General features: G+C 49.0%; 2 protein-coding genes across 6 annotated transcripts in view; both read right to left on the bottom strand.

The window, feature by feature from the left end:
• The window catches only part of HEG1 (heart development protein with EGF like domains 1), a 36484-nt gene extending 20449 nt beyond the window's left edge, over positions 1-16035 (bottom strand). The window contains exons 1-8 of one of the 2 annotated variants that reach the window (XR_008204756.1): positions 15634-16035; positions 5441-5650; positions 4637-4930; positions 3893-4201; positions 3240-3518; positions 2607-2939; positions 1461-1769; positions 419-736 (exon numbers count right to left, since the gene is read on the bottom strand). Coding sequence is in view for 1 of the 2 variants with exons in the window: in XM_052675593.1 (XP_052531553.1) it covers positions 419-736; positions 1461-1769; positions 2607-2939; positions 3240-3518; positions 3893-4201; positions 4637-4930; positions 5441-5650; positions 15634-15820 (2239 nt within the window). In the remaining variant the exon portion in view is untranslated. The remainder of the gene's footprint in view (positions 1-418; positions 737-1460; positions 1770-2606; positions 2940-3239; positions 3519-3892; positions 4202-4636; positions 4931-5440; positions 5651-15633) is intronic. The other variant, XM_052675593.1, reaches the window with a different exon arrangement.
• Positions 16036-20528: 4493 nt separating this feature from the next.
• SLC12A8 (solute carrier family 12 member 8) overlaps positions 20529-27613 on the bottom strand; it is a 46465-nt gene continuing 39380 nt past the window's right edge. For all 4 annotated transcript variants that reach the window (XM_052674796.1, XM_052674798.1, XM_052674797.1 and 1 more), the window contains 4 exons: positions 26975-27072; positions 25637-25754; positions 23648-23708; positions 20529-21383 (listed from right to left, as the gene is read on the bottom strand). In XM_052674796.1, the coding sequence (XP_052530756.1) occupies positions 21218-21383; positions 23648-23708; positions 25637-25754; positions 26975-27072 (443 nt within the window). In that variant the 3' untranslated portion in view covers positions 20529-21217. The remainder of the gene's footprint in view (positions 21384-23647; positions 23709-25636; positions 25755-26974; positions 27073-27613) is intronic.

Here is a 27613-nt window from a genome sequence, read left to right as displayed (position 1 = left end):
AGGGATGAAACGGAGAAAGGTAAGCAGCCCGGGCAGAGCTGCCTCTGCTGCACATTCTGCAGGTCAGCACTTCTGTCCTGCTCACTGCAGAGGTGTGAGCTAGTGGCCAGGGAGCTCAGAATGCTCCCACTCTTTGAAAAAGACAGAATTTTAAATGCAAGGGGGAAAAAAAAGACATTCTTCAAAACTTGATGTTGAAATATTAAGAGCTGGACAGTGGGAACCCGGTCCTTGGTTTGAGGGTGAAGTTCAAATGGTTGCTCCATCACAGTCTATATGTGTGGTCTTGAAAAGCTGCTTGACTGTCTACATCCTGACAGGAAAAGCTGAGATTTCAATAGAAAATCTAGCTTACAACCAGAAAGCAAGGGTAGGAACTTGGGTGGGAGACCCTACATGGCAAACCCAAAAAACCCACCTGAAGAACTTGGTGAGAATGAAGACACTGAAACAGCAGGAGGAAACACAGGCAGTGGCTTTGTTGGAAGCTCATTGAGGTCAGCATCATGGTGTGAGACATCTCTCTGCCTGCCTGACTCTGTCACAGAAGACAGCAGAAGGACCACATCCAGGGAGCTGGTGCCAGCTGGAGCGGGAGCAGAGCTGCCTGCACTGGTGTCTACCACGGGCTCGGTGGTCATGTTCCCACCTTTGGTGGCCATCACCAAGCTGGGTTTGCTGGTGACAGAATCATCGGGCAGCCTTCCTCCTTTGTCTGAGGTTGTAGCCCCTTTGGCTGAGAAAAGATACAAATTGGATTTATACACGTTAAAGTGCGAGCAGATGGGTCCACTGTCTTCTATCTCCACCCTCAGGCTGACAAAGTGGGTACAAATATAAGGCGGGAGGAGACTTAAACCTCGAGATGTCTGAGAGGACACGATCCTCCCCAGCCCGAGGATCTGGGGAAAGGCTGCTCACAGGACTGCACCCTGAAGAGGGCACCAAAAACAAGAGGTGGAAGCACTGGTGTGCTGAAAGTGAAATGTTCCTTCATAATGCCCCATAGCACTGCCCAGCACCTTCTAGAGAAAAGGAGGCTCAGAGGAGACCTCATTGCTCTCTATAGCTGCCTCAAAGGAGCTTGTAATGAGGTGGAGTTATCTCTTCTTGCAAGGAACAAATGACAGGTTGAGAGAGAATAGCCTTGGATTTCACCAGGCAAGGCTCAGGTTGGATATTAGGAAAAATTTATCCACTGAAAGGGTTGTGAAGCATTGGAATAGGCTGCCCAGAGAAGTAGTAAAGTCACCATCTGTCGAGGTACTCAGTATGTAGATGTGGTGCTTAGGGACATGGGTCAATGGTAGACTTGGCAGTGCTGCATTAACGGTTGGACTCAATGACCTTAGAGGTATTATCCAACTGAAATGATTATATGATTCTAACATCTCCCTCACCCCTCTCCACACAGACTGGAGGCCTACAGGATGAGGCCCCCGAGGACAGACTGAGCTCACCTGTGGCAGAAGCACTGCTTGAAATGTCAAGCAGTGACCCTGGGGAGAATGCAGTAGCCCCAGTGCCACCATCAGCCCCTGCTCCCAAAGGCTGCCCAGGAGACAGGGTCCAGTCTGGAGGGTCCACAGTTTTGGCACCAGAGGTGGAAATTTCTGCCGGATGGACCAGGGTGGTGCTGGCAGGCAGAGACCGCAACGTCCTCCCTGTGCTTCTGGTGGCTGTGGCGGACATGGAGTCACTGGTGGTGTGGAAGTCAGTTCTCTTCTCTGTGGCCAGGGTGCTAAATGGCATATGGCTGCTTCTGGAAGCTGAGACACGATAAAGAAAAAAATTGCAAATGCAAAACTGTAGCATATATATAACATTACAGATGAACTTTCTGCCAGTAGAACCCAGAAACAACAAGCGCATGTATAGGCAGAAAATAAAAGAAGATGCCAATTTAGAGAAAAAGAGAATTTCTAAAGATGTGACTCCTTCCCGTACAAATTTTTCTTGTAAAAGATGTGGTTTGATGCCACAAAAAGTGATGTTACGTAGAAACTGTTGAACTACTACACCTCGCACTTGATTTCAGCATTAAGTGATTGAGGGCACTCTATCCTGCTAGAACAAACACATCTCTTAACAAGCCTGAAAAGCCTGGAATACAGCTCAGACAGGGCACAACGCTGAGCAGCAAAGTGGTCAGGGAGAACAGGTCATGAAGGAATGGGCTCAGAGGGACTGAATTCCTTCAGCACTACAACCAGGTCCAGGAGTGAAGAACAGAACGAAAGACCTGAGACCACATACAAATTGTCCTGAAGCTGATTTGGTTTTGGGAGGCAGCACAGCCCATGGGGAACATCACAGGATCTGAAGTTGGGTCCCTGGGATCACAAGGACGATCACGATCGAGTCTCCACTTGCTTAGTTCCCATGTCGAAGAAATAGTGATAGCAACTGGAAATGGCAAAGAATTTTGAAACGATTTGAAAGTGAATTTTTCTTGGCCCAAGGAAACTTTCCATATGTGTGCCTTTTCTGTAAAAACACCAAGCCAAACTTTCTCCTCCTTAAAAGCATTTTCTATATAGTTGTAATACATTTTGAGATGTGCAGGTAGAGTAGGATAAAGTAACCATCCTCCTTTTACTCCTCACCTATGGAAGGGCCTTCTGCAGAAGAAGGAGAGAGTGGCAGTGAAGGCTCTGCTTCAGGCTGGCTGGAAGCTGTGGTCTCCCTGGACCCAGGCACTCTGTGGGTCTCTCTTACAGAAGAGGCAGGTGGTGATCTGACAGTGCCTGAGGTCCCAGTTGCACCACTGCTGGAAGCAGAGACTTCTGCTGCCCATCCACTGCTGTTTGTGGCAGACCTCGGAGGTCTCCCCCCGCTGCCGGTGGCTGTGGCTGAAATGTAGGCACTGGTGGCAGAGGATGCTGTGGTTTCTTCCTCTGCTGTTGACGTGTCAGTTGGCTGGTGGCTGCTTCTGACACCTGAGATACAAGAAAACCAGATCTGATCAATGCATACGGAGTTACACAGATGATGGTTAGTCTTTATATGTATATATATATGTATATCTTTATAAACAGCGACTGCTTTTCTCAGTATGGGAGACTCAAGTAGGCCACTGATATTTTTCAGTTTTTCAACCAGAAGCTGAACACCACTCCCAACCTTCCCCCAGTCCCAGTGCAGCCACTCATCCAACACTGACTGATGGCGTTATCTACAGGAGAACAATGCAAACTCAGTGATGCAAAATCCAACTCAGTCACACAGCAACCACATACCTGTAAATGTACGTCTGGAGGCAGAGAGCGAACTGGCAAGCAAAGGTTCTCGGGGCTGTGTAGAGAGGTCTCTCTGCCAGCTGCCAGCTCCATGTGTCCCAGCTTCCAAGGAGGACAAAGTGTCCCCTGAAATGCTGGTGGGCTCAGGGCTGGTAGCAGAGCTCGGAGCAGAGCCCAATGTCCCCACTCTCATGTTGGTGAGCACAGTGGACACATCTGAGTGCAGCATCACCTCTCCGGCAGTTGGGATGCTCCTGGGCTCTTGACTGCTGTGAGAGGCTGAAAAAAGAGAAAAGAAATAGAAAACTGTACAAACTGAAGCAGCTGGGAAGGTTTTGTCCCGGCAGACAATATATGTGTGAATATTTACTACTGGGAAATCATTAGGGCAGGGAAAAACCAATCTCCACATAAGAACTCCTGAAGTAATAGCTTGCAAAATTCTACTGAAGGTTTTCAAAGAAAATCTATCCTCCTCTTCCAACTAGAATAATATTTATCCATACTTTCATTTCTGTGAAATGTTTTTAAACGTACAGAATGTGCCAAGTACAATATTATTCCTCCTTTCTTTAAAATAGAAAGGATGTATTTTGTTTATAAAGACTCTTTAAATAATGTTCTGACTTATACAGCTAGCCATCAAAACTCACATGTGGAAGTGCTGCCTGCGTTGGCAAGCAGCAGATCTGCAGAGGACACGGTGGCCCCAGTGCCACCATCAGCCCCTGCTCTCAAAGGCTGCCCAGGAGACAGGGTCCAGTCTGGAGGGTCAACAGTTTTGGCACCAGAGGTGGAAATTTCTGCCGGATGGACCAGGGTGGTGCTGGCAGGCAGAGACCGCAACGTCCTCCCTGTGCTTCTGGTGGCTGTGGCGGACATGGAGTCACTGGTGGCCTGGAAACCCCACATTCTCTTCTCCAGTGATGAGCCTTTGGATGGTTGGTGGCTGCTTCCAGCGGCTATGGCACAACAAAAGAGCTGGATTTATGTGTATGAAATTATAAACAGATGGATCCGTTTTCTTCCCAGATGCTTACACTGCATGTATGCATATTAAGCAAAGGAAGTTTTCAATCTGGACAAAGTGCTCTTCTGGAAAGGCATGGATCTCCTCCATTCAGGGTCACCCAAGTTATTGCTCGTGCAAGAACCGTGGCTCAAAGTCATGAAAGCACTGCACCAAAACCCCCATGGAAAAGCCTACAAATGGTGGAGTAATCCAGCTCACTCAATGAAAAGTTGTTTATTTTGCACCCATCCCACTCCAAATCCCGACAGCCTGGCTCTACCAAACACATGCAAAACATAGCACTGGTTCAAGAGAGCAAAAGCTACGCAGAGGCTTCCAGATGTTCTGAAGCTGTGACACAAACCTGAGGACCAGCAAGGCTCACCTCTAGAAGTGTTTTTGGAGGTGGGTGATCCTGTGAACTCAGGGCTTGTGGAACTCCATGCAGCATTCTCAGGATCCAGCGTGGTCCCTCTTGCACCCGTCTGGGTGCTGGGAGCATGGGGAGAAGAGGGGGGCTGACCCGGGGAGCTGGGTGCAGGGGTGGTGGGGAGCACACTTTGTGCCTGTGATGCTGGGGATGAGGATAGAGCTGGTCTTGGCAAAAATGTCCTATCTGTGTCCACAGGATGACTAGGAGAAGCCAGTGCCCTCCTGCCTCTTGCCTGGTTTTCAGCAGCTGCAAAGAGCAAGGGAGAAGAGAGAAACTGATCTTCCCGCTGACCAGGTCAGGGTTGAAGCAGCATCACCCATAAGTGGTACCTAGTGCTACCCTATGCAGTAAATTAGGGTCATAGCAGCATTTCCCACATTTCCTGCATTTATTGTAGAACATGCTGCCAGAGAGATGGCTGGGAACAGAGGGTTTCCATCACCAAAACATGTCAGCATTTCAAAATCTGTCTGCATTTGTGCACAGCAAGAGAAAATTGGATTTATTGCAAACCACTACAAACGTGTAAGGTGAGGAGTGCTCTGCCAGGACACCCAACAGCTGGCAGCCAGGCATTTGCCTGGGATGTGCTCCTGCTGTAGTCCTTAACCAGGAGAACCCAAGGAATTAAAGAACTAAAGACACCCTCTTCACTCATATCCCAATAAGGCATTTATCTCACCCAAGGGTGATAAGCAATGAATGGAAACAGAGATAGGGCAAACAGCGTGTGGGAATCTGAACATCAGAACTCACCAGGAGGGGAGGCGGGGCCAGGAGGGCTGCTCCTTGTGCATCCCTGTTGTTGCAGGGAGAAAGTGCTGGTGCTGGCAGGGGGAGCAGTGTACTCTGCCTCTTGCCTGGTGCCACGCAGCGCCGTGGTGAGCTCCAGGTCCCCCATGAGAGAGCTGGAAGTCCTCATGGCCATGTCCAGGCTTCTCTTCATCTGATGGCTGCTGTTGATGGCTGAAAGGAAGAGCGAAGAAAAATCCCATTGGTGCTGATGTGTGAGGCCAAGATCTGAGCTCATTTACACTAGAGAAAGTTCTGCATAATCATAACACAGCCATGACATTTAGTTTTGGATCCACACCAGTGTAAATTGGATTGGTTGTTCGTGCCAAATGTCAAAACTCACCACTGAGTGCAGGAGCAATGGCATTCAGCACCCCCACATGTTTTGTGTGTATGAGGAAAAATAAATCTTCAAAGGAGAGCAAAAATAAAAATCCAGGCTCCATGTGCCCATCACAGGGTAAAGGAGAGACACGATGGTGTGGATCACCCTGGCATCCTATGCTCTGCAGCCCTTCCAGAAGCAGGCAGGTGGCCATGAGCACAAGAACCTCTGGTGCAATTTCCAATTCTCTGAAGTCCCTCTGAAAATGATAGCAAGCAGCACAAGCCTCAGCCCCAAACATCCAGCAAACACCCTGGCATACAACATGGGGACCCAACAGAAATCAGCCAAACACTGACTCCTAGGTGATCTAAGCACATCCCACCTTTAATATTTTGCTTCCAGCCCAAAGCCATCACACCACTTGTGGGAACCAGTGTGTGCATTTCCCATTAAAACTAGTCCTCATCCTCACCAGGCAGAACAAGGCTGTGAGAGGCTCTCTTTGCAAGCAATAGCAAGCCGGCTGGTTTGGGGAGCTGAGTTACAGCACAGCCAGGACAAACAGATCAGATTCCAGCAGATTTCCCAAGGCCTTGGGTTGGCTGGGTGTTGTGAAATGGCAGCACAGGCTGCTCAGGGAGGTGGTAGAGTCACTGTTCCTGGAGGTGTTTGAGAACCATGGAGATGTGGCACTGAGGGACATGGTCAGTGGGCATGGTGAGAATGAGCTGGGACTGGACTTGATGATCTCACAGGTCTTTTCCAACCTTCATGATTTCCAACCTTAACAAGAGAACTTGAGTTGGGTGAGACCTTTAAAGACCATCTGGTACAAACCCTTGCAATGACCAGGGACACCTACAGCTCTACCAGGTGCTCAGAGCCCTATGCAGCCTGACCTTGAATGTCTCCAGGGACGGGGCATCTAACATCTCTCAAGGCAACCTGTTCCAGTGCCTCACTACTCTTATTAAAAAACACTTTTTCCTTATATCCAATCTAAATCTCTCCTCCCTTAGTTTGACACTATTTCCCTTTACTCTACCACAGCAGACCCTGATAAAGAGTCTGTCTCCTTTCTTACAGCCCCCCTTTAGATACTGAAAAGCTGCTCTCAGCACTCCCCACAGCCTTCTCTTCTCCAGGCTGAACAGCCTCAGCTCTCAGCCTGTCCTCATAGTGAGGTGCTTCATCCCTAGGATCATTTCTGTGGCCCACCTCTGGATGCACTCCAACAGCTCCACATCTCTCCTGTACTGAGGACTCCACCTCTGGACACAGTGCTCCAGGTGAGCTCTCACAGCACAGAGCAGAGGGGCAGGATGCCCTCCCTTACCCTTTTGACGCAGCCCAGGACATGTTTGGCTTTCAGGACACACTGTTGGCTCACATCCATGATCCTATGCAGGGACAGGTGGTGAAGGCTCAGCCCTGGATGCGTCCTCAGCCATGGGACAGCACAACACCAAAAACCACAGCACTGCAACATCTCACAGACATCCTTGGGTCCATCTCAGGCTGAGTTGAATGTAACGCAACGCAGCCTCCTCCGGTGGCAACGTGGCTGCAAGTGCAGAGCCCACATCTGCGGAGTTGCATCATCTCAGCATCACCCGAGGCTCGGGGTGGGGAAAAAGTCATCTAAACTTAGAAAACTCCCGGCTGGCGGGGAGGCAAAGCCGAGGAAGGAGTGCGGGCTCGGCAGGAGGAGGAGGAGCGGGGGCACGGCGCTGCATGGGGAGCGCGGCTGCGGATGTCGGGATCATGGGCGGAGGCCGCTTAGGAGCCAAGCAGGGTTGTGCGAACAAAAGCTGCAGCCCTAAATCTGGACCTTTCAGGGCACACTGGGATTTTCAATTTCCTTCCTTGTACTTGCCCTGAGAGGAGCAGCTCGAGGAGTGGGGGGGGAGGAGGAAAACCGGAGCTTAAAAAAATGTTCATGCTCAGAGACCGGTCAGCTCAGCGTAAACACGCCGATAATGTTGCTTCGAGCAGGTCCCTCGTGTGCACTAAGCACGGGAAGAATGCAAGAGGTTTTTCACCACATGCGCTTAACCCTTTTCGCTAATTCTTTCAGCGTTGCAGCCGCTTCCCCCCTCCTCAACAAGGAATAAGAAGGAAGGATTTCTCCAGCCACCAACTGCTCCAACCCATCGCAGCCGGGGCTTCACTTCAGCCACTCACCCTGTGGGTTTCGAGGCCCCCATTGTGGGCGGCAGCAGCTGGGATACCGGTGGCCATCTGTCTGCTGGTGTCCATCTGTCCATGCTGCAATGGGGACAGATGTCCTGGGGCTGGGCTCAGGCTGCACTCCCCGGGCTGCCACCAAGGACGATAAGGGCTGGGTTTGCTTCTTACCCTTTCTAATAACTCTACGCTCATGATTCCAGAGCCCCAGGCTCAGAGCTACCATGAGAAAAGCAAAACCCTCAGCAATTCCTTTTAAAAGCAGTGCCCTGCAGCTCAGAGAGAGGTACTTGGAAATAAAGAGCACTCACAAACCAAGGGCCGCCTCCAAAGGCCAAGGACAAAGCCCACACCACAACAGGATGCTGTCCTGCTTGCCTAGGGCTTTCCAGCCATACCATTTGGTGTTCCAAACAGTGCTCCAAACAGTGCCACTGCCACCCAGGTCCCAGCTCCAGCCCAGGGACCTGCACCTCCTGCTCTTCCACTGGGATAATCTGGGCTTGACACACAGGTCTCTGGAACCCACACTGGTGGACATCAACTGACCCACAGTTGGAGCAGCACCCTGAGCCTCTCTCTAGTCACCAGCTGTGGATTCCACACAGCTTTTGACAACTGAATTTTAAAAAGCCCTGTTTTACAGTCCAGCCTTTGGAAAACACCTTCAAATACAAATCTATTTCTAACAAGCTCTCCATACCCACACAGAAACTCCAGCAAAACCCCCTGGAGCCAGAAGCACTAGCTGACAGACACCTCATTCCCTCTTTAAATCCTCCAGGCTGTTCCCTGACAGCAGCGCACCAGGAAAAGTCACCCACGCAGTGCTCCTCGCTCCTCTTTCCAGGGATTTAAGGTCCCCCTGGAGCATTCCAGAGCAAAGCCAGCAGTGTGGGCAGAGCCGTACGCGACCTGATGTCGCTGCAGCATTTGCTCCCATCCGAGGACAGTGCTGCTGGAGACCGTCAGACGGCACCGGGAGGAAGTCTGCTGGCAGGGCTCCACCGCAGCGCAGTTGCTAGGTCACTGGAACAATAAAAAGGCAAGAAAAAACATCCTGGCTGCAAAAAGAAAAAAAAAAAAAAATTGGGAAAAAAAAAGGAAAAAAATGAAAGAAAATAGCTACGGCAGCTCCATGAGTGTGCACAGCGCTGGTGAGGGGAGGTGGAATGAGAGTTGGGAGTGCAGGACAAGGCTGCTGCTGGTTTTTATGGGCTCAGAAGTTTGCTTATAAGACAGCCCTTCCTCACACAAATAAGGAATTAATGGAACCACGGAGTTTGCCTGCAGGGTTTGCGATTGTTATGAATCTCACCCAGGGTTGGCAAGGACAATAGTTCAGGGGAAGGTGGCCTTGCTTCCGGCGAGGCCAGATTAATTACCCATCGAATGCTGATAAAGACACACAGCCTCCCAGCAGCACCAAGCTCCCAGCAGCTGCCCCACATGTGACCATGGCCCACTGGGGCAGAGGGGCTGATCCGAGGTGGGGTGAGAGCAGCCCATGCATTGCGGAACTCCACTTTGCTTTCTGAGCCTTGCACTTCATTCAGGGCCAGGAGGGAGCATTAGCTCATTCTGCCTGACCTCATGTGTAACAGAAGTCACTGAATGCAGCATATTTACTCCCAGCTCAGTGCCTTGGATTTGACTTAAGCAGAGCTTGCAAGGAAGAATAAACACACACTGGTGTTGATGGACTGGCCTGGATGGCAGTGGGGCTGCTGGGTTTGGGATGGTATGGGGGTAGGAGCCATGTGAGCACTTCTAACAGCACATGGGCTGTGCCCACAGTGGGGGAGAGAGCAGCAGCCACAGAGCTTGGTTTAAACCAGAGCCATGGCAGTGACATGAGTAGACTGGACAGCATGGAACAGGGGTTTGGTGCCACATTAGGGCTTAAATAGGATTATGCTGGTTTTGGGGTTTTTTGGTTTTTTTTTTGGAGGGGTTTCCTAAGCAGCATCACACTGGGAGGGGAGGAACGTGTTCACTCATTGCATAGGAATGGGTTGGGAGCACACAGCCAACCTGGGAGCTGAGGGCTGCTGACAGGACTGGAGGGAGGGGAAGGTTCCCAGGCCACTGAGCTGGGAGCTCCAGACCAGGCCTTTGCCCACCATTGCTGCACTCCCATTGAGACCCATGGATTCCCTGGTTTGGGGTCTCTGCAGCAGCCAAGCCCTGTAGGTGGTGAGAGCTGATTTGCCCATGGCCCCACATGGGGCTGCAAAGCAAGACTTGTGGGGCTGCCCCTACCCAACCCTCTGAAAACACCTTCACTGTGACTCTGTGCCCCCGATCAAGTTTCCCTCCTAAGAAATGTCCCTTTCAAAGGGCTTTTATCTGCAGGGCTGGATGCTGCTTTCACTCTGTAGCCCATTCTGCATCTGCTGAAAGAGCCGATAATGTCCCGAAAGAATTAACATTAGTCCTGTAACCGAACCCAAATCCAACAATGATGAATGTTCTTTCCTTTGAGCTCTCCCAGGCCTGTACCAGGGGTGAGGAGCTCTCTAAGGATGCCTTTGTGAGCCGAAGCCACTGAAACCCCACTCCTCATCCCCCAGACACAGAGACAATTGTGCCCAGCTCCAGTCCTGAGATAAAGGATGAGTTACAAGAGCAGGACTGTGCTCCACAATCGCAGCCCTTGATCGCAGGAATAGCAAACCATGCTGTTTGTTTGCCAAGGTTTGCACTCCTGGTCGTGCATTCGCATGGCAGCACTTGGCATAGCTCAGTGCATTCCTCCCTTTTGTGTTACCTCCTAAACCACCTCCACTTGTCAGCTCGGGAGATCTTGCAGCTATACAAGACAAACCTGGCCATCACTTGTATGTCTTTCTTCCCAGAAGCTTTAGCTACCAGCTGCTATGGTTTCCCTGATAAGAAAGTGTTCTCTTACTGATAACAGCACAGATGCAGCCAAACCACTATTCAGAGATGCTGACAAACCCCTCCCCAAAGTAAATGTCTGAAAATGCAGTAGATAACCATCTTTGGGGTGACCCCTGCGAGGGGAGATGGCTTCAGTTCCCTTCCAAGGCCCGCCTTGTGCTTTTACAGAGCCAAAGCCCAAACCCTTCCAACACCCGAACTCCAACTTACACGCACCCCAGAAGCGCTGTTCTGCCCCACACCAGCCCTGCTGGGCTGCAGCAATGTGGCCACCACCACCCCAACTTCACACCATTCACCCCAGCCCCAGCACAGCATGATGTTTCACACCAGCTCCTCAGGGCTTCAGAGATTTTCCACCAGAGGAAGGGTGTTACCAGCAGTGTCCCGACAGGCGGTGACGCGGGTGATTGTGCTCTGCAGCCCCCAAGTTCCTCCCATGGCTGCAGAGGCAGGGTGCTGTGAAAGCTCCTGAGCAAACACAGCAGCAAAATGAAGCCCTCCTTTGCTACCATGGGTCCACAGGAGGCTGCCCGTGTACCCAAAATCCCTGCACAGAGTTTCCCAGAAATGCCCAAAGCATGCAGAAAAACAGTGACAGATGTCCCAAAGGTGCATGCGCTGCCATGGGGGTGTCACGGCAGCCACCCCACATTCTTGGGTAGGTGCAGAGAAACATTCCTCAGCCCCTCCTCGCTAAATCAGATTCAAGTCAAAAAGGACCCTTCCCTACTGCCCTCACAGCCATAAGCTCCTTTCTCCCTCTCTAATGACAGCCCCAGGGGCTAACTGGGCCTATTTTCTGCAGCTCTCAGTGCAGATTTTGGCAGCATCGCCCACAGCCAAGGTGCTGACAACAGTGGGGGAGATGCTCACAGCACCAGCTACAAAACCAGCTACCAAAAGAATCCGCATCAGGACAGAGCAGGGTATTTGTACACCTAAGCCCCCTGAAGAGATCTTACTGCATGGAGGTCAGATATTGTCGAATGCCTTCATCCAGAGCCACAGCAGGACTGGATGTGGACACCAGCACCAAGGGAGATGGGTTGGCTTGTGCACTTGGTTCACCAAATAAAAGATATTTCTATTCCTTGTGAATTTTATATGGGTTTATCATCTCTTTCTCTGCCTAAACGCTGACAGCCCTAAAAACAAACCATCTTCTGCCACGAGTAGAATTCTGAACCCAGCCACCTCCATCAGCAAAACCCTGCAGGTGTTTCACCTTGCTCCAGCTGCCACTTCTTCAGGATGGGCTCACCATGCACAGCACATAGAAAAAGCTAACAGCAGGGAAGGGATGGGACCCAGCATCCTAACACCTGCAGTACGGACCTCACCACTCTGACCCTAGCACAGGCCCTCGTTGTAAGCAGAACTAGTTCTTATCCTGCTTTCTCTTGAGCATCCCACTTTGACAGCAGCACTTCTACTACACAGGCAACAGCTCCACGGGCAGCCTGAAGGAGCTGAAGTTTACAGAGCTTCCTTTACTCGAGGGAACTGCATTTTTCTAAGATTATATTATAACTTGGGCTGGCCGCTCAGTAACGCAACATCATTTCCCTTTTGGGTGGGAAAGTTCTCTCCTTGTCCTCTGATTCGAATGATTTCAGCCTGAAAGGATGAACACGAGTTCTCTGCATAATCAAAGAGCCATCTTGATGCTGTGGTACAGTACAGGGGCATTAAAAATGCATGGCTGCTTCTGCATACACGTTGGCAAAGAGGGCAGAAGGGAAGGGTGGCCAGATGCAACAAACCCACACTCATAGGATCATTAAGGTGGGAAATGACTTCTAGGATCCCCAGTCCAACCACTGACCTGTGCCCACTGACCACGTGCCACATTGCCACATCACAGTTCTTGAACACCTCCATGGATGGCGACTCCACCACGTCCCCGGGCAGCCAGTGCCACTGCATCACCACTCTTCCAGAGAAGAAATGTTTCCTAACATCCAACCTGAACCTCCCCTGGTGCAACTTGAGGCCATCACTTCTCATCCTATGGCTGTTACTTCAGAGAAGAGGTCAACCCCTACTTTGCCACAACCTCCTTTCAGGGAGTTGTGGAGAGCCATAATGTCTCCCCTGAACCTCCACTCCACCAACCTGAAGAACCCCACTTTCTGCTGACGGTCACCCATAGACTTCATTCTCTCCCTGAGCCTCTGCTTGTAGCTTTCTTGCACCTGCTCCGGATGAATATCCCAGCAAATCAACCTCTAATATTTATGGAACAGCAAATTACAATGCAAATGTTGCAAAACTGCTCAGGGAACTAAAAATTTGAATTTGTAATCAGGTCTGTTTCCACTGGAAATTAGATTCTGCCTTTTATGCTCAGATGATCAGGAAAAAGAAAAGCACATTGTGTGACCTACATCTTCAATGGGATGTAAATAACAGCCTGTGTTTGGGGTACCGGGGGCTCATGACGAGTTTGTCCACCAGCTGCAGGCCATGGATTATCTATCGCACAGCATCAGGGGATTAAAACAAGAAACCTTTAAGTTTGCTTGGAGCAACTTCTGATCCCCTGGATCAATCTGCCCTTAAAGCTTCTTTGCACTCCAGCAACAGGGAGGTACTGAGACAGGTGCCAGCATGTGGCCGTGCCTTCATCCCAAGGCCATTCCTTGATTCCGTGACCAGACTCATTGCATGGGGTTGCAGCCTGGGACCTGATTGGGAAAGTTTTCTGACCCTAAAACTGGGATCCCTATCAGAAGAAGCAAGCACATTGCACCAGAGGACTGCGAGGATGGGGGGGAACTTCATTCCTCTAAGCCAAACTCTCCATCCCAAAACTGGCATCCCCTGGGGAGGGAGATGGCTGCACCATGGGCTGCAGCCACGCATAGTAACTACAGCAAATGGAATGACCCTAAAGCAGTGATTGCTGCTTGGGAAAAGCAGCATGCAAAAGGCTGCCCAAACAGTGTGATCCTGAAAGATATGGAGTGGCTCTGGTGCTTGCTGCAGAAAAACTGAAAAATCCAGGCAAGTCCAGCACAACAGCACCTCTCCCTTTCCTTTTCTATTTTCCTTTTTTGTGTGTGCATGCATATGTACTTTTTAATTCATTCAACCTGAAGGAGCAATGCTGAGCTTACTTGGCCCCAAGGGCCTCTGAACCTGCAGAATGAATGACACACCCTCCCATAGCACCAGCACTGAAAGAAGCAGCATCCTGCACCTCTCTGCATTGATGTGACTAAACAGAGCACCCGATGTGCAATGGGAAGTCCAAGGCACTTCTGGAGGCAAAACACCACTTTGGTGTGAAGGAACATCCTTGTGAACACCCTATCCCAGACAGTTCCTTCCCAGGTCATTCCTGGTCTGGTGTCGTGCCAGGCACAGCAGGGTGTTATTTCCATATGTGAGATGGGAACAACACACCTCTGTTTCTCTTGCTCCATAGGGACTGCATTAGGGGCTCAGTGACATCTCATCCCACTCTCATTCACAAGGACTCCTCAGGGCAGTGGAAGAATTGGTGGGATTCAGACCACAGCGGTCCTTTCTGTGCCTACAGCTTGGCCTGAGACCATCCCCAGCACTGATCCCCCAGTGGACAGCAGGAACCTGTGACTCACAGTGACCCATGGCAGCTGTTGGCATGTGGCATCACTTGTGCCATTTGCTGTTACCGCTCCTCCTGGCTCAGGGCTGATGCAAACTGTGAACCACCTGTAGCTGCAAACATCACATCTGCACTCTTTTCTGGCAGAGGGTTGGAGGGAGCTTTTCAGGCCCCAGCAAAGGTGACGCATTCCTCCATCGGTTCTCAGGAGTCATTGAGGTCACAGGAAAAGACAGCAGATAGGAATCTGAAATGGAGTACTTTTTGCTATCCACCAAGAGATCTGCATGACTCTCACCAAACAGCAGCTGAGGACTTGAGCAGGTGGTCGCTGAGTCCATCTCTCTGAGCCCGGAGCAGGTGAGCAGCATTGGCCTGGAAGGGGCCTCTGGAGCAATGTTGCTGAGTGGGACAGCCCCAGGTTCCCTTCTTTGCATCCTCGTGGTCCTCATGCTGCTCACACCCCACTGGTACCACACACCTTGGTTACTGGGGACAGTGTGACCCTACAGCATCACACTTTGGATGCATTAAGGTAACTCAAGCATTACAGTTTCACCACATTTCCTGAAGTTTAATAGCTTGAAAAAGAGCAAACTTAGCAGCAAAGCACGGCATTCTCTTGCCATCAGGAACTAAAAGCTGTGGTTCAGACTAAAAGCTGAGGCTGGTTGTGCCCATCAGGCAGGTGTGCAGCAGCACATTCTCAGGCACCAGTGCTCCCAGGATTTCACACTGTGCCTCCTTTGGCAAACAAGTAAACCCACTTACGGTTTTTTTCGGTTTCGACAACCGAAGCGAGCTCTGCTTTTCCTGTACAAAACGCAGCCTCCCGTGCTTGCCCGTGCTGGAAGCAGGCTCAGCATCACTGCCAAGCAAGCACCAACCGGTGACTGCTCCCAGAGCAGCTGCACGGAGCGGAGTGCCGGGCAGGGGGTGCAGCAGCGGTGAGGTTGCAGGGGCAGGAGGGCACCCACGCAGCCTCCGAGCACACTCGCTCCCAGCAACGCGTTGACGCCTTCCCCCGCACGTTCCCTTAGCAAACCAGAAGCACCCTTAAGAACACGGGGCAGGACAGCTCGGGCAGCCCACGCGTGGAGCAAGACCCGACCCACCGTCCCTCCCCGTGTCCCCACTCACCCGGGCGGTCGTGTCCCGCGGCGGGAGGCGAGCAGGGACGGCCGAGGCGGCTGCGAGGCGGCTGCGGCGGCGGAGGAGGAAGAGGAGGAAGGCGTCGGGAGGGAGCGAGGGGCAGCGACCCGGCCGGCGGGGCCAGCCCGAGCCCCAGCAGCAGCAGCAGCAGCAGCAGGGCGCAGGCTGCCGGCATGGCGCTGGGGACGGGACGGGGAGCGGGGCTTGCTGCTGGGGCTGGAGGGAGCGGCTCACATGCCCGGAGCGGGGCGATGGGGAACGGAGGAGAACGGCAGAGGGCAGCTGCCCCGGGGAGGGGGCAGCCGCGGTCCGGCCTCAGCAGCGCGGGGTGCCCATGGCGGCGGGGGGGGGCCCGGCCAGCGGCAGCCTGCGGCCAAGTGCCGGCGCCCGAAAGTAAAAGGGCAGGCGGCCGAGGCTCCTCCTCGAGCCTGACATCACCCGGCGCGGCCCCGCACGGCTCGGCACGGCCCCCCCGCCCGGCTCGGTCCCCCCCCCCTCCCCTCGCTCCTCCGCACTATTTTTATCCGTCCCCTATTGTCGGCAGAGCCCGCTCCCCGCTCGGGCAGCTCCGTGCCCGCTGCAGAGGTTCGGGCTGCGCGGTGCCCTCGCTCGGGAAGGGCTGCGCCACTGATCGGAGCGAACGGAACCCGGCCGGGTTCGGGCAGCTCTGCTCCACTGGAAAGTTTCTTTCCGGCTGTGCGCGGCGAGCGTTAAGTGGCCCTGATACTCCATTCCCACCGAGGCTGCGGCAAGTCCTTGCCAAAGGACTACGAATCTTTTATTGGTTATAAAGCGGACCCGCTCTCCTTTAAATTCCAGCAGCAGTTTCTCGCGGCAGTCAATTTCCCAGGCTGGGCTGCACGGGAGGCAGAGGATTTCCCTTTATTGTTCTGAAATTCCCTTTCATAACTCCACACTGTTGGCTATGCTGTGTGCAGTGCGCACCACAGCACTGCTCTGTGCCGCTGCTGGCAGCCCCCAGCCCACAGTTCATTGCCGCCACGACCCCAACCCATCCTATCCCCATCTCCTCCATGGGATGCCCAGACATCCTTTGCTTTCCCCCCCTCAGCTAGTTCAGATTCAGGCTGAATTTCCACGAGCACTTCCACTCAAGCAGAATCCAGCACTTCAAACCACAGCAACAAATGGCAATCCTCCAAACACAAGACAAAGACAAAGAATGCTAGTTCGGTCCATAGTCCCCCTGTTCTCCCTTCCGCAGAAGCATAAGCAAACAGTTCACTGAGAAACCCAAACTCTCAAAGGCTTCTTTCCACCCAAAAGGTGGCACTGATGAGCCCACGCAAGCATGCAAATTACATCGGCTTTTCCAGTTATTAGTACCTAGACACGGGGATATTTTGCTCCCTTCTATTCCAGGTTTCTCTGAAGTGAACCAACAAATCACAACCAGCTGGGCCACATCTCAGTGGCCCAGGAACTGCTGGCAAGGAGCTGCATCGGACACAGAATCACAGTATTGCTGGAGTTGGAAGGGACACCTAAAGGCCATCTGGTCCAATTCCCCTGCAGTGAGCAGCAACACATACAGCTCCACCAGTGCTCAGAGCCCCCTCCAGCCTGACCTTAGGTGTCTGCAGGGACAGAGCATCCACCAACTCTCCAGGCTGCATCAGCCTTTGTCAACGGACCCACCTATTTCCTATGGAACACATCACAGAAAGAGCCCTAACCCAGAAGACAGAGTAACCAACACCCAGCCAAGGAATGCACTGCCATGAGTTAAAGCTTGTGTGAGGAGCTCAGAAGTATTCCGATACCTTGGCGGAAGACGCAGGGCAGGAGTTCAAACATTTGGAGTTATCTTTTTATATGAAATAAATGGCTCCCCATTCCTATAAGTACTCCTCATCCTCTGAAGCTGTAAATCCAACAGGCAGGAAGTGCGGTATCAAGTGCTTTTCCAAAAAGACTCAATAAATTCTTCCTACTGTTTTACCCAACAGGCGCAGCGAGAACAAACCCGGCAGCATGCAGACACAAAATAAACATCGCTGAACACACAGCCGTGAAGAAAACAGGGCCAGACCAAATGCTTCCATGTCCCTGTGGCCATAGTGGATCCCACTAAAGACCCAGCATGGCAGACTCCTATTGGCCCTCCCCCAGGCAAGCAGCTAATGCTCCTTTTCCCAAAATTCCCATTAAAAGCATCACACATCAGGAGGTGGCCATGGGGATGTTACACCCATCCTCTTGCCATTGTGGTCACCAAGAGGACAAAAGCACCGCAATGGGAGCCAATGCCATCAAAGGAGTATTTACCATCACAGCCAAACTGTCCCCTCACTGTCATGGCTCAATCACAAGCACCCGGGGAGGAAACACAGATGGCTTTTTTGTACCCCCCAAATGCACTCCCTTCCCCACCAGATGGCCAATTTGCCAAGGCGTTGTGGCTGAAAAGGTAAAGTTACCACATTTTCCTGCCACGTTATTTCATTCCCACCTTTGCTACTACACTAAGGGATATCCCGGCACTGAAGAAGTCAGCTCAGGAACCCCAGTATTCCTAAGCCCCAGCTCTAACATAACTACGTAAAGCATATGGTATATGGATGCTGATCAACTGAATGCCACCATCACTCCATGCCAGGGGAAGAAAAACACAGTTTGGTTTTGTTTTACCTTGCTTTCCACATCCCAGCCCAAAGGGCTGCAGGCACACAGCCCGATTTGTCAGGTTCTGCATTGTTTTCTCCTGAAATCGCAGAAAAGCACAAAAAAGTTTTGACAGAAGAGGCACCTCCATAACTTCTCACTAGGATTACGCACGATGGTCACTCCTGGCCATTTCTCCAGGAGCCCTTCCCAGCCACAGCACGGAACTCCTGCAGCTTGCTTGAAACATAGCCCAGATCTGTCCCGAGCTTGGAGCAGGCTCATAAGCTTCAGACAAGTTTTCAGCTGATGATGAATTAAGGTACAAAGTGAACAGTTTCTACTCCTGGAATTTGTTATTAAAAGTCCCAAGTTTCCGAAGTAGACAGATAGTTCCTAACCCAGTAATTAATTACCTTCCATCTCTAGATGCTGTAAGCTATCTATTAATGGATCCCAATCATCCAAAAGACACTTAGCACCTGAACATTTTTCTCTGCACTCCGGGGGTAGCAGTGCTCAATTGATTTCTTTATACAGGGAACGTTTGCCTTGTGCCTCCCTTGGAAGCAGCTCGTTCCAGATACTTGACATTTGGAGGTCAGGATGGATGTGGGTCTTGTGATCTCCTTTCATCCCTCACAGCAGGTTTATGCCACCAGGTCTAAAATGTTCCTTTCTGATTCCTGTCAGAAATAAACCCCGTATTTTTGGGGGAAAAACAGTCAGCTATTTCGATCCATCTGAAGCAACCCAGAACCCCTGACTCCTCTCTTTCAGGACCCTTCTCAGCCTGCTCTGAGAAGGAATATTAGTGAGTTCACTGCACACCCATTTTTTTATGGACTTCCTATGCTTACTGGTTCACTGCATTTTTTTCTCCTTCTATTTATGGTAGTAATTGCCCTTTCTAGAATTCACTAGGCAAAGGCAATAATTCTAAGAACCTCCTTTCCCCACTAATTTAAATGATAACCCTATGCTGGCCACTGTGCTTCAGCACATCCTGTCCAAGTGCAGGTATAATGCTGGAAGCTGATCCAGAATCAGAAGCACAGGGCTGAGAACATACTGCCTTGCTGGCCACAGAGAGCCCCTTGCCACATCCCAGGCACAGCATCATTATTTATTTCAGGTGTTTTGTTTGCTGCTTCTCCTGAATCACAATTATCTGCAAGTGACCAACCCAAGCATGTGATTTTCTGGCCAATGTGCACAATGAAAACACTCAAGGGAACCCAAAGCTGACCGAGAGAGCTATGAAGAGAGGAAAGAAGTATAGAGGTTTGGGTAAAGCTATAGATTGAAGAGGTTTGGTTCTCCCAGTGCAGAATCCCAATGGGACATTCAGACAGAACCAGAGTAATGGCAATTAGCAGCAAGGAGCTGTCACTTAATGCCCATATCACAACAAAACTTGACTTTTCCCCTGCCCATTCTCAACTCTATTTGTGTTGCACTGTTTTTAAGGCAGATGACTCTAATTCCTGGACACTTATTAATGTTGTGTTGTGGCATCACAAACACACCATGAACATCTAGGCAAGACCACAAGGCGAATAATTTATCCTTCAATGCCTTCTGCATCTGTGCCTTTTGCAAATGAATCTGTCAAACCTACACATAGCAACTTACAGTTGGAGGCTCAGGGAAAAAAAAGGTTTTACATCTACGTACCTCATAAAAACAAATGTTTTTACACCCTCATTTCTTAAAAACAATTCCACGAACTCAAAGGAAGGTTGGTTACAGATGATAACAGAGCTCATACAGCTTAAAAGATAGAAGGATCTTTTCATTATGAAAGTAACTGAGTTGCAACTTGTTCTGGACAGATAATGCTTAGGGCTGAGTCCCAAACCAACCTTCAGGATTCCTGAAGCAAGGCTTCCCTCCACCCTTGCAGTTAACAATGTCAAAGCCAACACCCCAGGAAAGATCAGCACACCCCTTCTCAAGCACTAAGAAGAAAAGCTGCTCTACTTACAGCATACAACAGCAGCAATGAAACTGGACCAGAAAGCCCAGGCACAACATGCTCTGAGACAACAGACACAGTAACCTTCCCAACAGTGCTGGCCAAAACTATGGTACCCAATGGCAGGAGCTGCTTGTCTCACTGAATCCCAGAATGGCTTGGGCTGGAAGGGACCTCAAAGCCCACCCAGTTCCGATGCCCCTGCCTTTGTTATTTAGTTGTTCTCTTAATTTAGTGCTGTGAGACGTGTCCCGATGCTGACATTTTTATTGCACAGAAGGAGAAATAAATAATTTAATGGCTGAAGTGATCAGAGATTACAAGAAGGGAGAGGCAGTGATTCCTTCCCCCATTCCCCCCCTTTTACTTACGCGTATGCATGTATAAAGCTCAATACAGGATGAGCTTTAAGCAGAATTAGCAAAATAAGGTTAAATGTATCTTGTTAAGGCACTTCTGAATCATCTCTCCTTTTAGCCAAGAGATGTGCTATTTGGAGATAGCTGTGTTCTCAGGTCCTGGCTCTTGTTTCAGAAAGGATGTGGGAAGCCACTATGCAAAGCTTCTAAGGCATCACATCACCGTTTCACAGTAGATTTCACCATGCTGAACTGCTGCTTATAAAGGCACAGGTTCAATTCCAGTTATGAATATATTTCATAATCCTCTTGCACTTGCCACTGACTCCGGCCTATCATCTAACACCTTAAAGTGCTTTGGTCACTGAAACTCTGAGGTAGAAAACCCCTGCACAACAAGCAGGTTTCTTTTTTTTTTTTTCTTCCCCTTTAGGTTAAGATTTGTAACTTGGCCATGTTGTAGCTTGTATAAACAAGCCTCGAGCATGTAAATAACTAATCACATCCTTTCCATACACATTCAAGTATTTCACAAGGCATGTCAGCAGTGATTGGCACTCATCAGCCCTTTCTGAAATGACAGCTTGCTATTTTTTTTCATCCTCCAACTTTACTGAAACTGATTCCTGAACTCTTCCCTGCTGATGAGGGAGGACTGGTGGTAGCGGTGCCTGGAGGCAAAGTCCTCATTCTCCTCGGTGAGCTGCCTGGTCTCCATGCCCACTGTCGCAAAGGCTGGGGTCACCACGATCTGCTCCTTCGGCGATGGCCTCCTCCTGCAGGCACAGAAGCAGAAGCACTCGCATCACCCAGTGTCTGCCTTTAGCAGCCATGAAAACAGAAGAGACCAAAAATAGCACCAACAGGGGCAGGCAGGGTTTGAGAAGGGTTACATCTCTCCTGCTGCCCTTCCAGCTAATCTGGAAACATTTTTCCTAGAAGGCACGCAGTGACCATACTCCCTCCCCCCCCCCCCCCCAGCAAATACTCAAAAAATATACATTTTCTTAGCAAATATACATTTCCTCTTTGGAGTTGCTCCAGATGTTGGGCTCTGCCACTTTTAACACTGTGCAGGAAAGGAAGGAGCATGACCCATTGCTAATGAAAAATACCCTTCTTACAGCTTCCGAAGCTTTTGTGTACATCTCAATTACTTTGGGAACCACGCAGGCCGGAAACTCTCTTCCTCTTTGAAATAAAAAGAGGAGACTTTCCTTCAGCCTCTTGTTCTCAGAGGCAAAGTTTAAGAAACTCTTATTACACACTTGCAAGTCACAACTGGAAGTGCTGATCCGATGACCTGGCCCTCTTCCATAGAATCATAGAATGGCTTGGGTTGGAAGGGACCTCAAAGGTCATTTCCAACTCCCTGCCATGGGCAGGGGTGTCAATCACTAAATCGGGCACTAGATCAGGTAATCAAGGGCCCCATCCACTCTTTGAGAATTTGGAAGTACCAAGGACCCATGGTTGTTTTCATCACTCTTGCACTTAAATAGGATGACTTTTTTACCTCAAATTCATTGTTATGTCTTGCTTGGATTTCAAGAAAACAAAGCTTAGGAGAAATGTGCAAGTGATTTCAATGCAGTTTCTTGTAGCGTAGCAGAGGTGGACTAGCTTCTCCCTTCCCATCCCTGGCCACCTCCCTGGGAAGTCAGCCAGCCTCCCATGGGGATCATCTGACAACAGGCAAGAGACACAACTGAGATGCACCAAGGGATGACCAGGAGGAAAAGTGCTCCATCATCATAGCTGCACTGAGCTAAATTATAGGCAATGGATCCAGCTGCACACCGAGGTGGAACAGGACAGCCAAGTGCCTGGAATACAATGCAGCAGGGTCTGACTCACTGTGCAATGAGTAATTCTGACAGTGCTTCCAGCACAGTCCCGTGCACCCTGTTCCCATTCTCACCTCCTCACTCCTGGCCCTGGCTCACATTACAAATGCAGCAGACGCTGTGAAAGGGGGAGAGATGGGCAACAACCCCTCTTTCTAAATGAGGCACGAAAAGCATAGTGCATTCCCTCAGGACATCCTCACTCCTGTTCTGTGTGGTTTATCTGTGGGCTCTTATCCTGCTAACGGAGAATTCTGCAGCTTTAAGACATTGCCATGAGAGGCAGCAGTAGCTGTGTGAAGGAAGCTGTTCACGGGCAAAGAGGTCTGCTGGACAGGTGTGTCCTCATGCCACTCTTGCAGAGTTTCCCATGTCTGGTAGAGACAGAGCTGGGCAGTGATGTAGGAGATCCAGCTTGTCTGTTCTTAGCTGCATCATGGACCTACATCCACAGGGATCTAAGGGAGATCCCACTGCCTTCAGCTTAGTCCCTTGAGCTGCCTCTGCCACCAAAGACATGTGACTGTGTTATAGGGACTGTGGTCAAAGAGTTGGAAAGGAAAGCATAGGCATGTGCCAATGTGCCTAAATATCTGGACCCTCATTTATCTTAAGCCACCAAATCTGCACACGTACTGCACAGCACTTGTATTTTATGGTCTTCAGTACAGTGTTCCCCCATTGCAACAGAAAAGAAGTCAAATAGATTAAGAACCGCATATCCCACTGAATTGTAAAGCAGCAGAGATGGTCGCTACTCCCATGGGAATCCAGACTCTATGGAATTAATAATTAATAGGATTAAAATGAATTAACAAAACCAGTTAATAACCAACCATGCAAAAACCCTGAGGTCTTCTGGGAAGGAAAACTCTAAGGTGTTAGCAGATGCAATCCCTCAGAAATTCAACACTGAATGGTTCCTTCACTGAAGACCTTGTTTATTGTATTTTCCCCTGCAGCTATTGCTGTTTCCTCCCAAATTTCCTCTCTGAAACTTCAACCCAGCTGGAATGTGACTGCCTGTTCCACCATTACCACAGCCACTGGGCTAACTGAAGCAAATAACTAGTAACTAAGAACTTTGAGTCTCCATCCAGGGAAAGATGGACTGCTCAAGGTAAGAAGACAGTCAACGTTTACGCACATTAGTGGATCAGTGCCTTGATCTCTGCCATGTGATTGATACCAACCTGCATGGGGTGGTCAAAACAGACTTAATCCAGCTGAACAAACTGAAATTCGCTGCTGCTCCTACAGAAAAAAAGGCACAAAAAGTCAGTAGGTTGTTAATTCCCTCATAATTGCATTTTGCCATTGAATTTTTGTATAAAATCCCAAACCAGCCTTCATTACACAAAAATTTAGTGATTTTGAGAGCACTTTTGAAGTATTCCTGCTTGCTCTAGTTCTTGAAGCAAGAAATTAACTCAAATTTCTCCATCCCTATGGAGAGCAGCTATCCCTTCCCAGACTGACAGCTTATTAAAATACCAGCAGTGCTGAGGCCAAAGCGAAGATACCAGTAGTACCTTCTCTTCCTGAGACTGCGAAGCCCATTCCCACTGCAGGGATGGGGAGACTGAGGAGCTGTGTAGCTGGCCTAAGCCAGAGTGGCCGTGGTCTCACTGCTCCTTCCTGGCTGACCCCATGGAGAGCTGGTTTAGCTTATTATATCAACACCAAGTCTTTTGGATTTCTTTGTACAGTTAATTTCCTGCACTGGCTCACTGTAGGGGCAGACAAGTGCTGGAGCTGGCAGCAAAAGCAGTCCCAGAAGTTTGTGGTGAGGGATAGGGAGGAGAACAGAGACCCAGCAGAGTTTGTTGGATTTGGCTTAGGCTGCTGGAGGCCAAGAGAAAAGAGGAAGGATGTGTTGAAATCTTGGAGCATTCTTGTGGCAGAGCTACCACTCCCAAGGCCTTCATCTAGTCCCTAATCCAAAGCATCACTCAACCAGCATCTCACAACCTCTCGGCATGGAAGGGTCATTCTGTCTTTGGAGAGCAAGCTCATGGAGCAGTTGATGTAGTGTGGCCACAAGATAACTTTCAGTCACAATCAAATAAAAATCAGGCTGAAATCTGTTTATTTCTGACTTCTTTGCCATCTAGTTCCGTGCCCCCTGCCAAGAGAAGGGACACCTTACTCTAGAGCAGGTTGCATAAAACTATCTCGTTTCTTCTCCACTCTTCCATACAGATAAATAGAAATCAGTGGTAGTGTAAAGGTTAGTGAGTGATAGATTGATAGTTAGTGAATAATAACTAATTTTTGGCTTCTCCCAGCGTGGGTTTCTGAAATTTGGTATCTACTTACAATAACTTTTCATCTAGATAAATAGAGGTGGCTATCTCTGAATTGTTTAAATGACACACGAACTCAGGCTCTTTTGTCTTCTCTTACCTAGTTTTTCATAGGTGCAAAACAAAAAATAGCACATCCATACAATTTGCACCATGTACTCTCATACAAATTTGCACCCACATATGTATGTATGTGAGCAGACACATGCTGTGCATGTATCACCCTCTCCCTTTAGAGAGGCAGACAAATGCAAATCTCTCCTGCCCCTGTGCCAAGGAGCTATAGACTCTCCTGAGCTGCTTTCTCAATGTGCTATACTGTTTAATTTTGAACTTGTTTAAGCCTATCACATGCACAAACCTTTTTAAAGCCTTTTGCCTAAGAATATTTTCCCAGATTACATTCCTGACATATTCAACCTGTTGAGATCTGGAATCAAAAGGCTCTCTTGTTTTGCAGTTTTGAATACTGAGATTTAATGAGAAACTTGTCATAATTCCCATTTTCATTTAAGTTTTCTCAGGTGGGTTTAGATCAATTAGTTAACTTTATTAAAAAGTATTTACAACAGATTTTTGTCATTGCCATGATACATTTGCAATCTGCAACCCTTCCTAACTCTTAGTGTCTGATTTGGCCGTTTCTAGTATAAAAAGTATCACAAGTAGCACAATATTCAAACTACCAAGCTAGTGTTTGCTACAGTTAGAATCAAATATGGAAGAGCTACATGTAAAATGCATTGAAACTAACAAAGAAACAAAACCTAATCCTTCCTAGTGCCAACTGCATAGTCTCTCAATTCGTAATCAAGTGAAATTAAAGCTTAATGAATTTTTAAGCAGATTTAATAATACAAAGAACACATAACTCACCCAGGGGGAGTCCTGGACTCACTTGGCCGATGTAGAAATACAGAACCACCGCTGCCCCCAGGCTGACAAGGGTGTAGATCCACTGAATGACAAACATTATGATGAGGGACACAATTGCCTATTGAAAAGATAAGGCTTGGGGTCACTCCAAGTGAGACAGTGCACTGCTGTCAATGTGACAGCATCACCCTTCTGAGCATTTCTTTTTAGGTGTCTGCTCAGGGATGGGGACCTAATCAACACTGCCTGAGCTCACCTCTGGAGGTGCTCAAGGCAAGGTTTGATGGGGCAATAACATGGGTGGATGGACATTCCTGGTGCAACAGGCCCTCTAGGGAACCACATCATCTCCTACCTCGGAAACACTCCATGATGAGCAGTTTCTGGCCACATATCCATTATTATTATTATTATTATTATTACTGCTCAAGATGATGACAAGCACTTTGAAGCTCTGTTAATTACTGAGCCCAGAGAGTGCATTGGTGTACAACCTCCCATAGATTTCACCACTGGAGAGCAGCCTCCAGCATCCATCCCACCCACCCACCTGCAGGACCTGTCTCCAGTAGCTGGCTACTGGAAGCCCGATCAGCACATCTGGAAAGTGGGTGTCAAACTCAATCTAAGCATTAAGTTAGAAGGCATCTGTGTGCTGTTCAAAGGTGTTTGTTGTATTTTACATACAGCTATGTAATCCCCATCCAAGAAGAAAAGCCATATGGTTCATTCATTATGCATATCTGACCCTTCTCCTGTCATCTGCCCATTAATCCATCTTCCCGAGATGAATTTAAATCTCAGTGGCTTCAGGCAGAAGCTATTTAGAAGTTATTTATTCTTGAAAGTAACCTGCTGGGGAACACTCTGTTTTTCTCCCTCAAAATGTGGAATTTCACAGTCAGGCTGCTCCGATCAGGAGTTCAGCACTAATGAAATCCTACCCTAAGGTAGCATCAACTGTTTCATAAATAAGAATAATACAGCTCTGAAGCTGATGTCTCAGTCCATCCCATAGCAGGCTGGAATATTGTGAAAAGAGAGATCTGATGTTTTTTCCCCATCAGCCCCACATCTCTAACTCTAGAAAAGTTCTAAGACGACAGACTTTGAATTTGGATCTTCTGTGTTTTTTTGTTTTAGCTCTTTTAAATAATGTCATCTGCCTTTCTTATAATTTGAACTAGGGATGCATATTCCTGCAAGTCTTTAGTTCAGGTAAGCGGGGAAACACAAAAGCCATTTTAAAATACTGCAGTGTATTTGCACCGCATGAAGTGATGAACTTCCTTCCACGTTTTACAAACACAAACCAATGCTCAAAATAAAATTACTTACACCAGCAAAGGAAACCCAGTAATTGCAGAATTTGGAGTAGAAGGATTTTTGAATTTGCTGAATTTCCAGCTCTAGATTTTGCTGCCTTGTAGATGATTCTGGAGCATAAGAAGAAAGAAAGAGAGATATTATAAAGGAGCTGGTGTGTCAGTCTTTTTCTACTTCACATTACCAGATTGCAGAAACCAAAACAGAAATTCTATCTGACAGCTGGGCATGGCGGAGTTTAGACATAACTTCTAAAATGAAAGCAAAAAAAAACAAAAAAAAAAACAAAAAAAAAACAAGCAGGAAGGGAAAAAAAGAAAGGAAACAAAGGAGTTTACAGCTCTGGTATTGAGGCCATTTTAAGTTCACACATACGTCATCGTATGGAAAGCAAGGCACAGTTTCAGTATTTGTAAAAGAAGAAAGATATAACATTTAATTGGCTAACATTGATAGAAGATTACTGATCTGAGACAACAGCCCCCACTGTAAACAGTATTAAATACCCACAGTGCCAACAAAATGAATTCAGATTCTTAGCTGCGGATGACGAATTACAGCCTCCTCCTGCAGCATGGGGATCATTTCATTTTGATAGCTAGAGCTTTAGGCTTGCAAAAATCCATCCCTCCTACCCTCCTACCCAACATC

The sequence above is a fragment of the Tympanuchus pallidicinctus genome, unplaced genomic scaffold (assembly GCF_026119805.1).
Source record: "Tympanuchus pallidicinctus isolate F22 unplaced genomic scaffold, pur_lepc_1.0 scaffold15, whole genome shotgun sequence".
Taxonomy (NCBI): Eukaryota; Metazoa; Chordata; class Aves; order Galliformes; family Phasianidae; genus Tympanuchus; species Tympanuchus pallidicinctus.
Note: the sequence above shows the minus strand (reverse complement) of the source record. Positions and strands in the feature narration are given on the sequence as shown.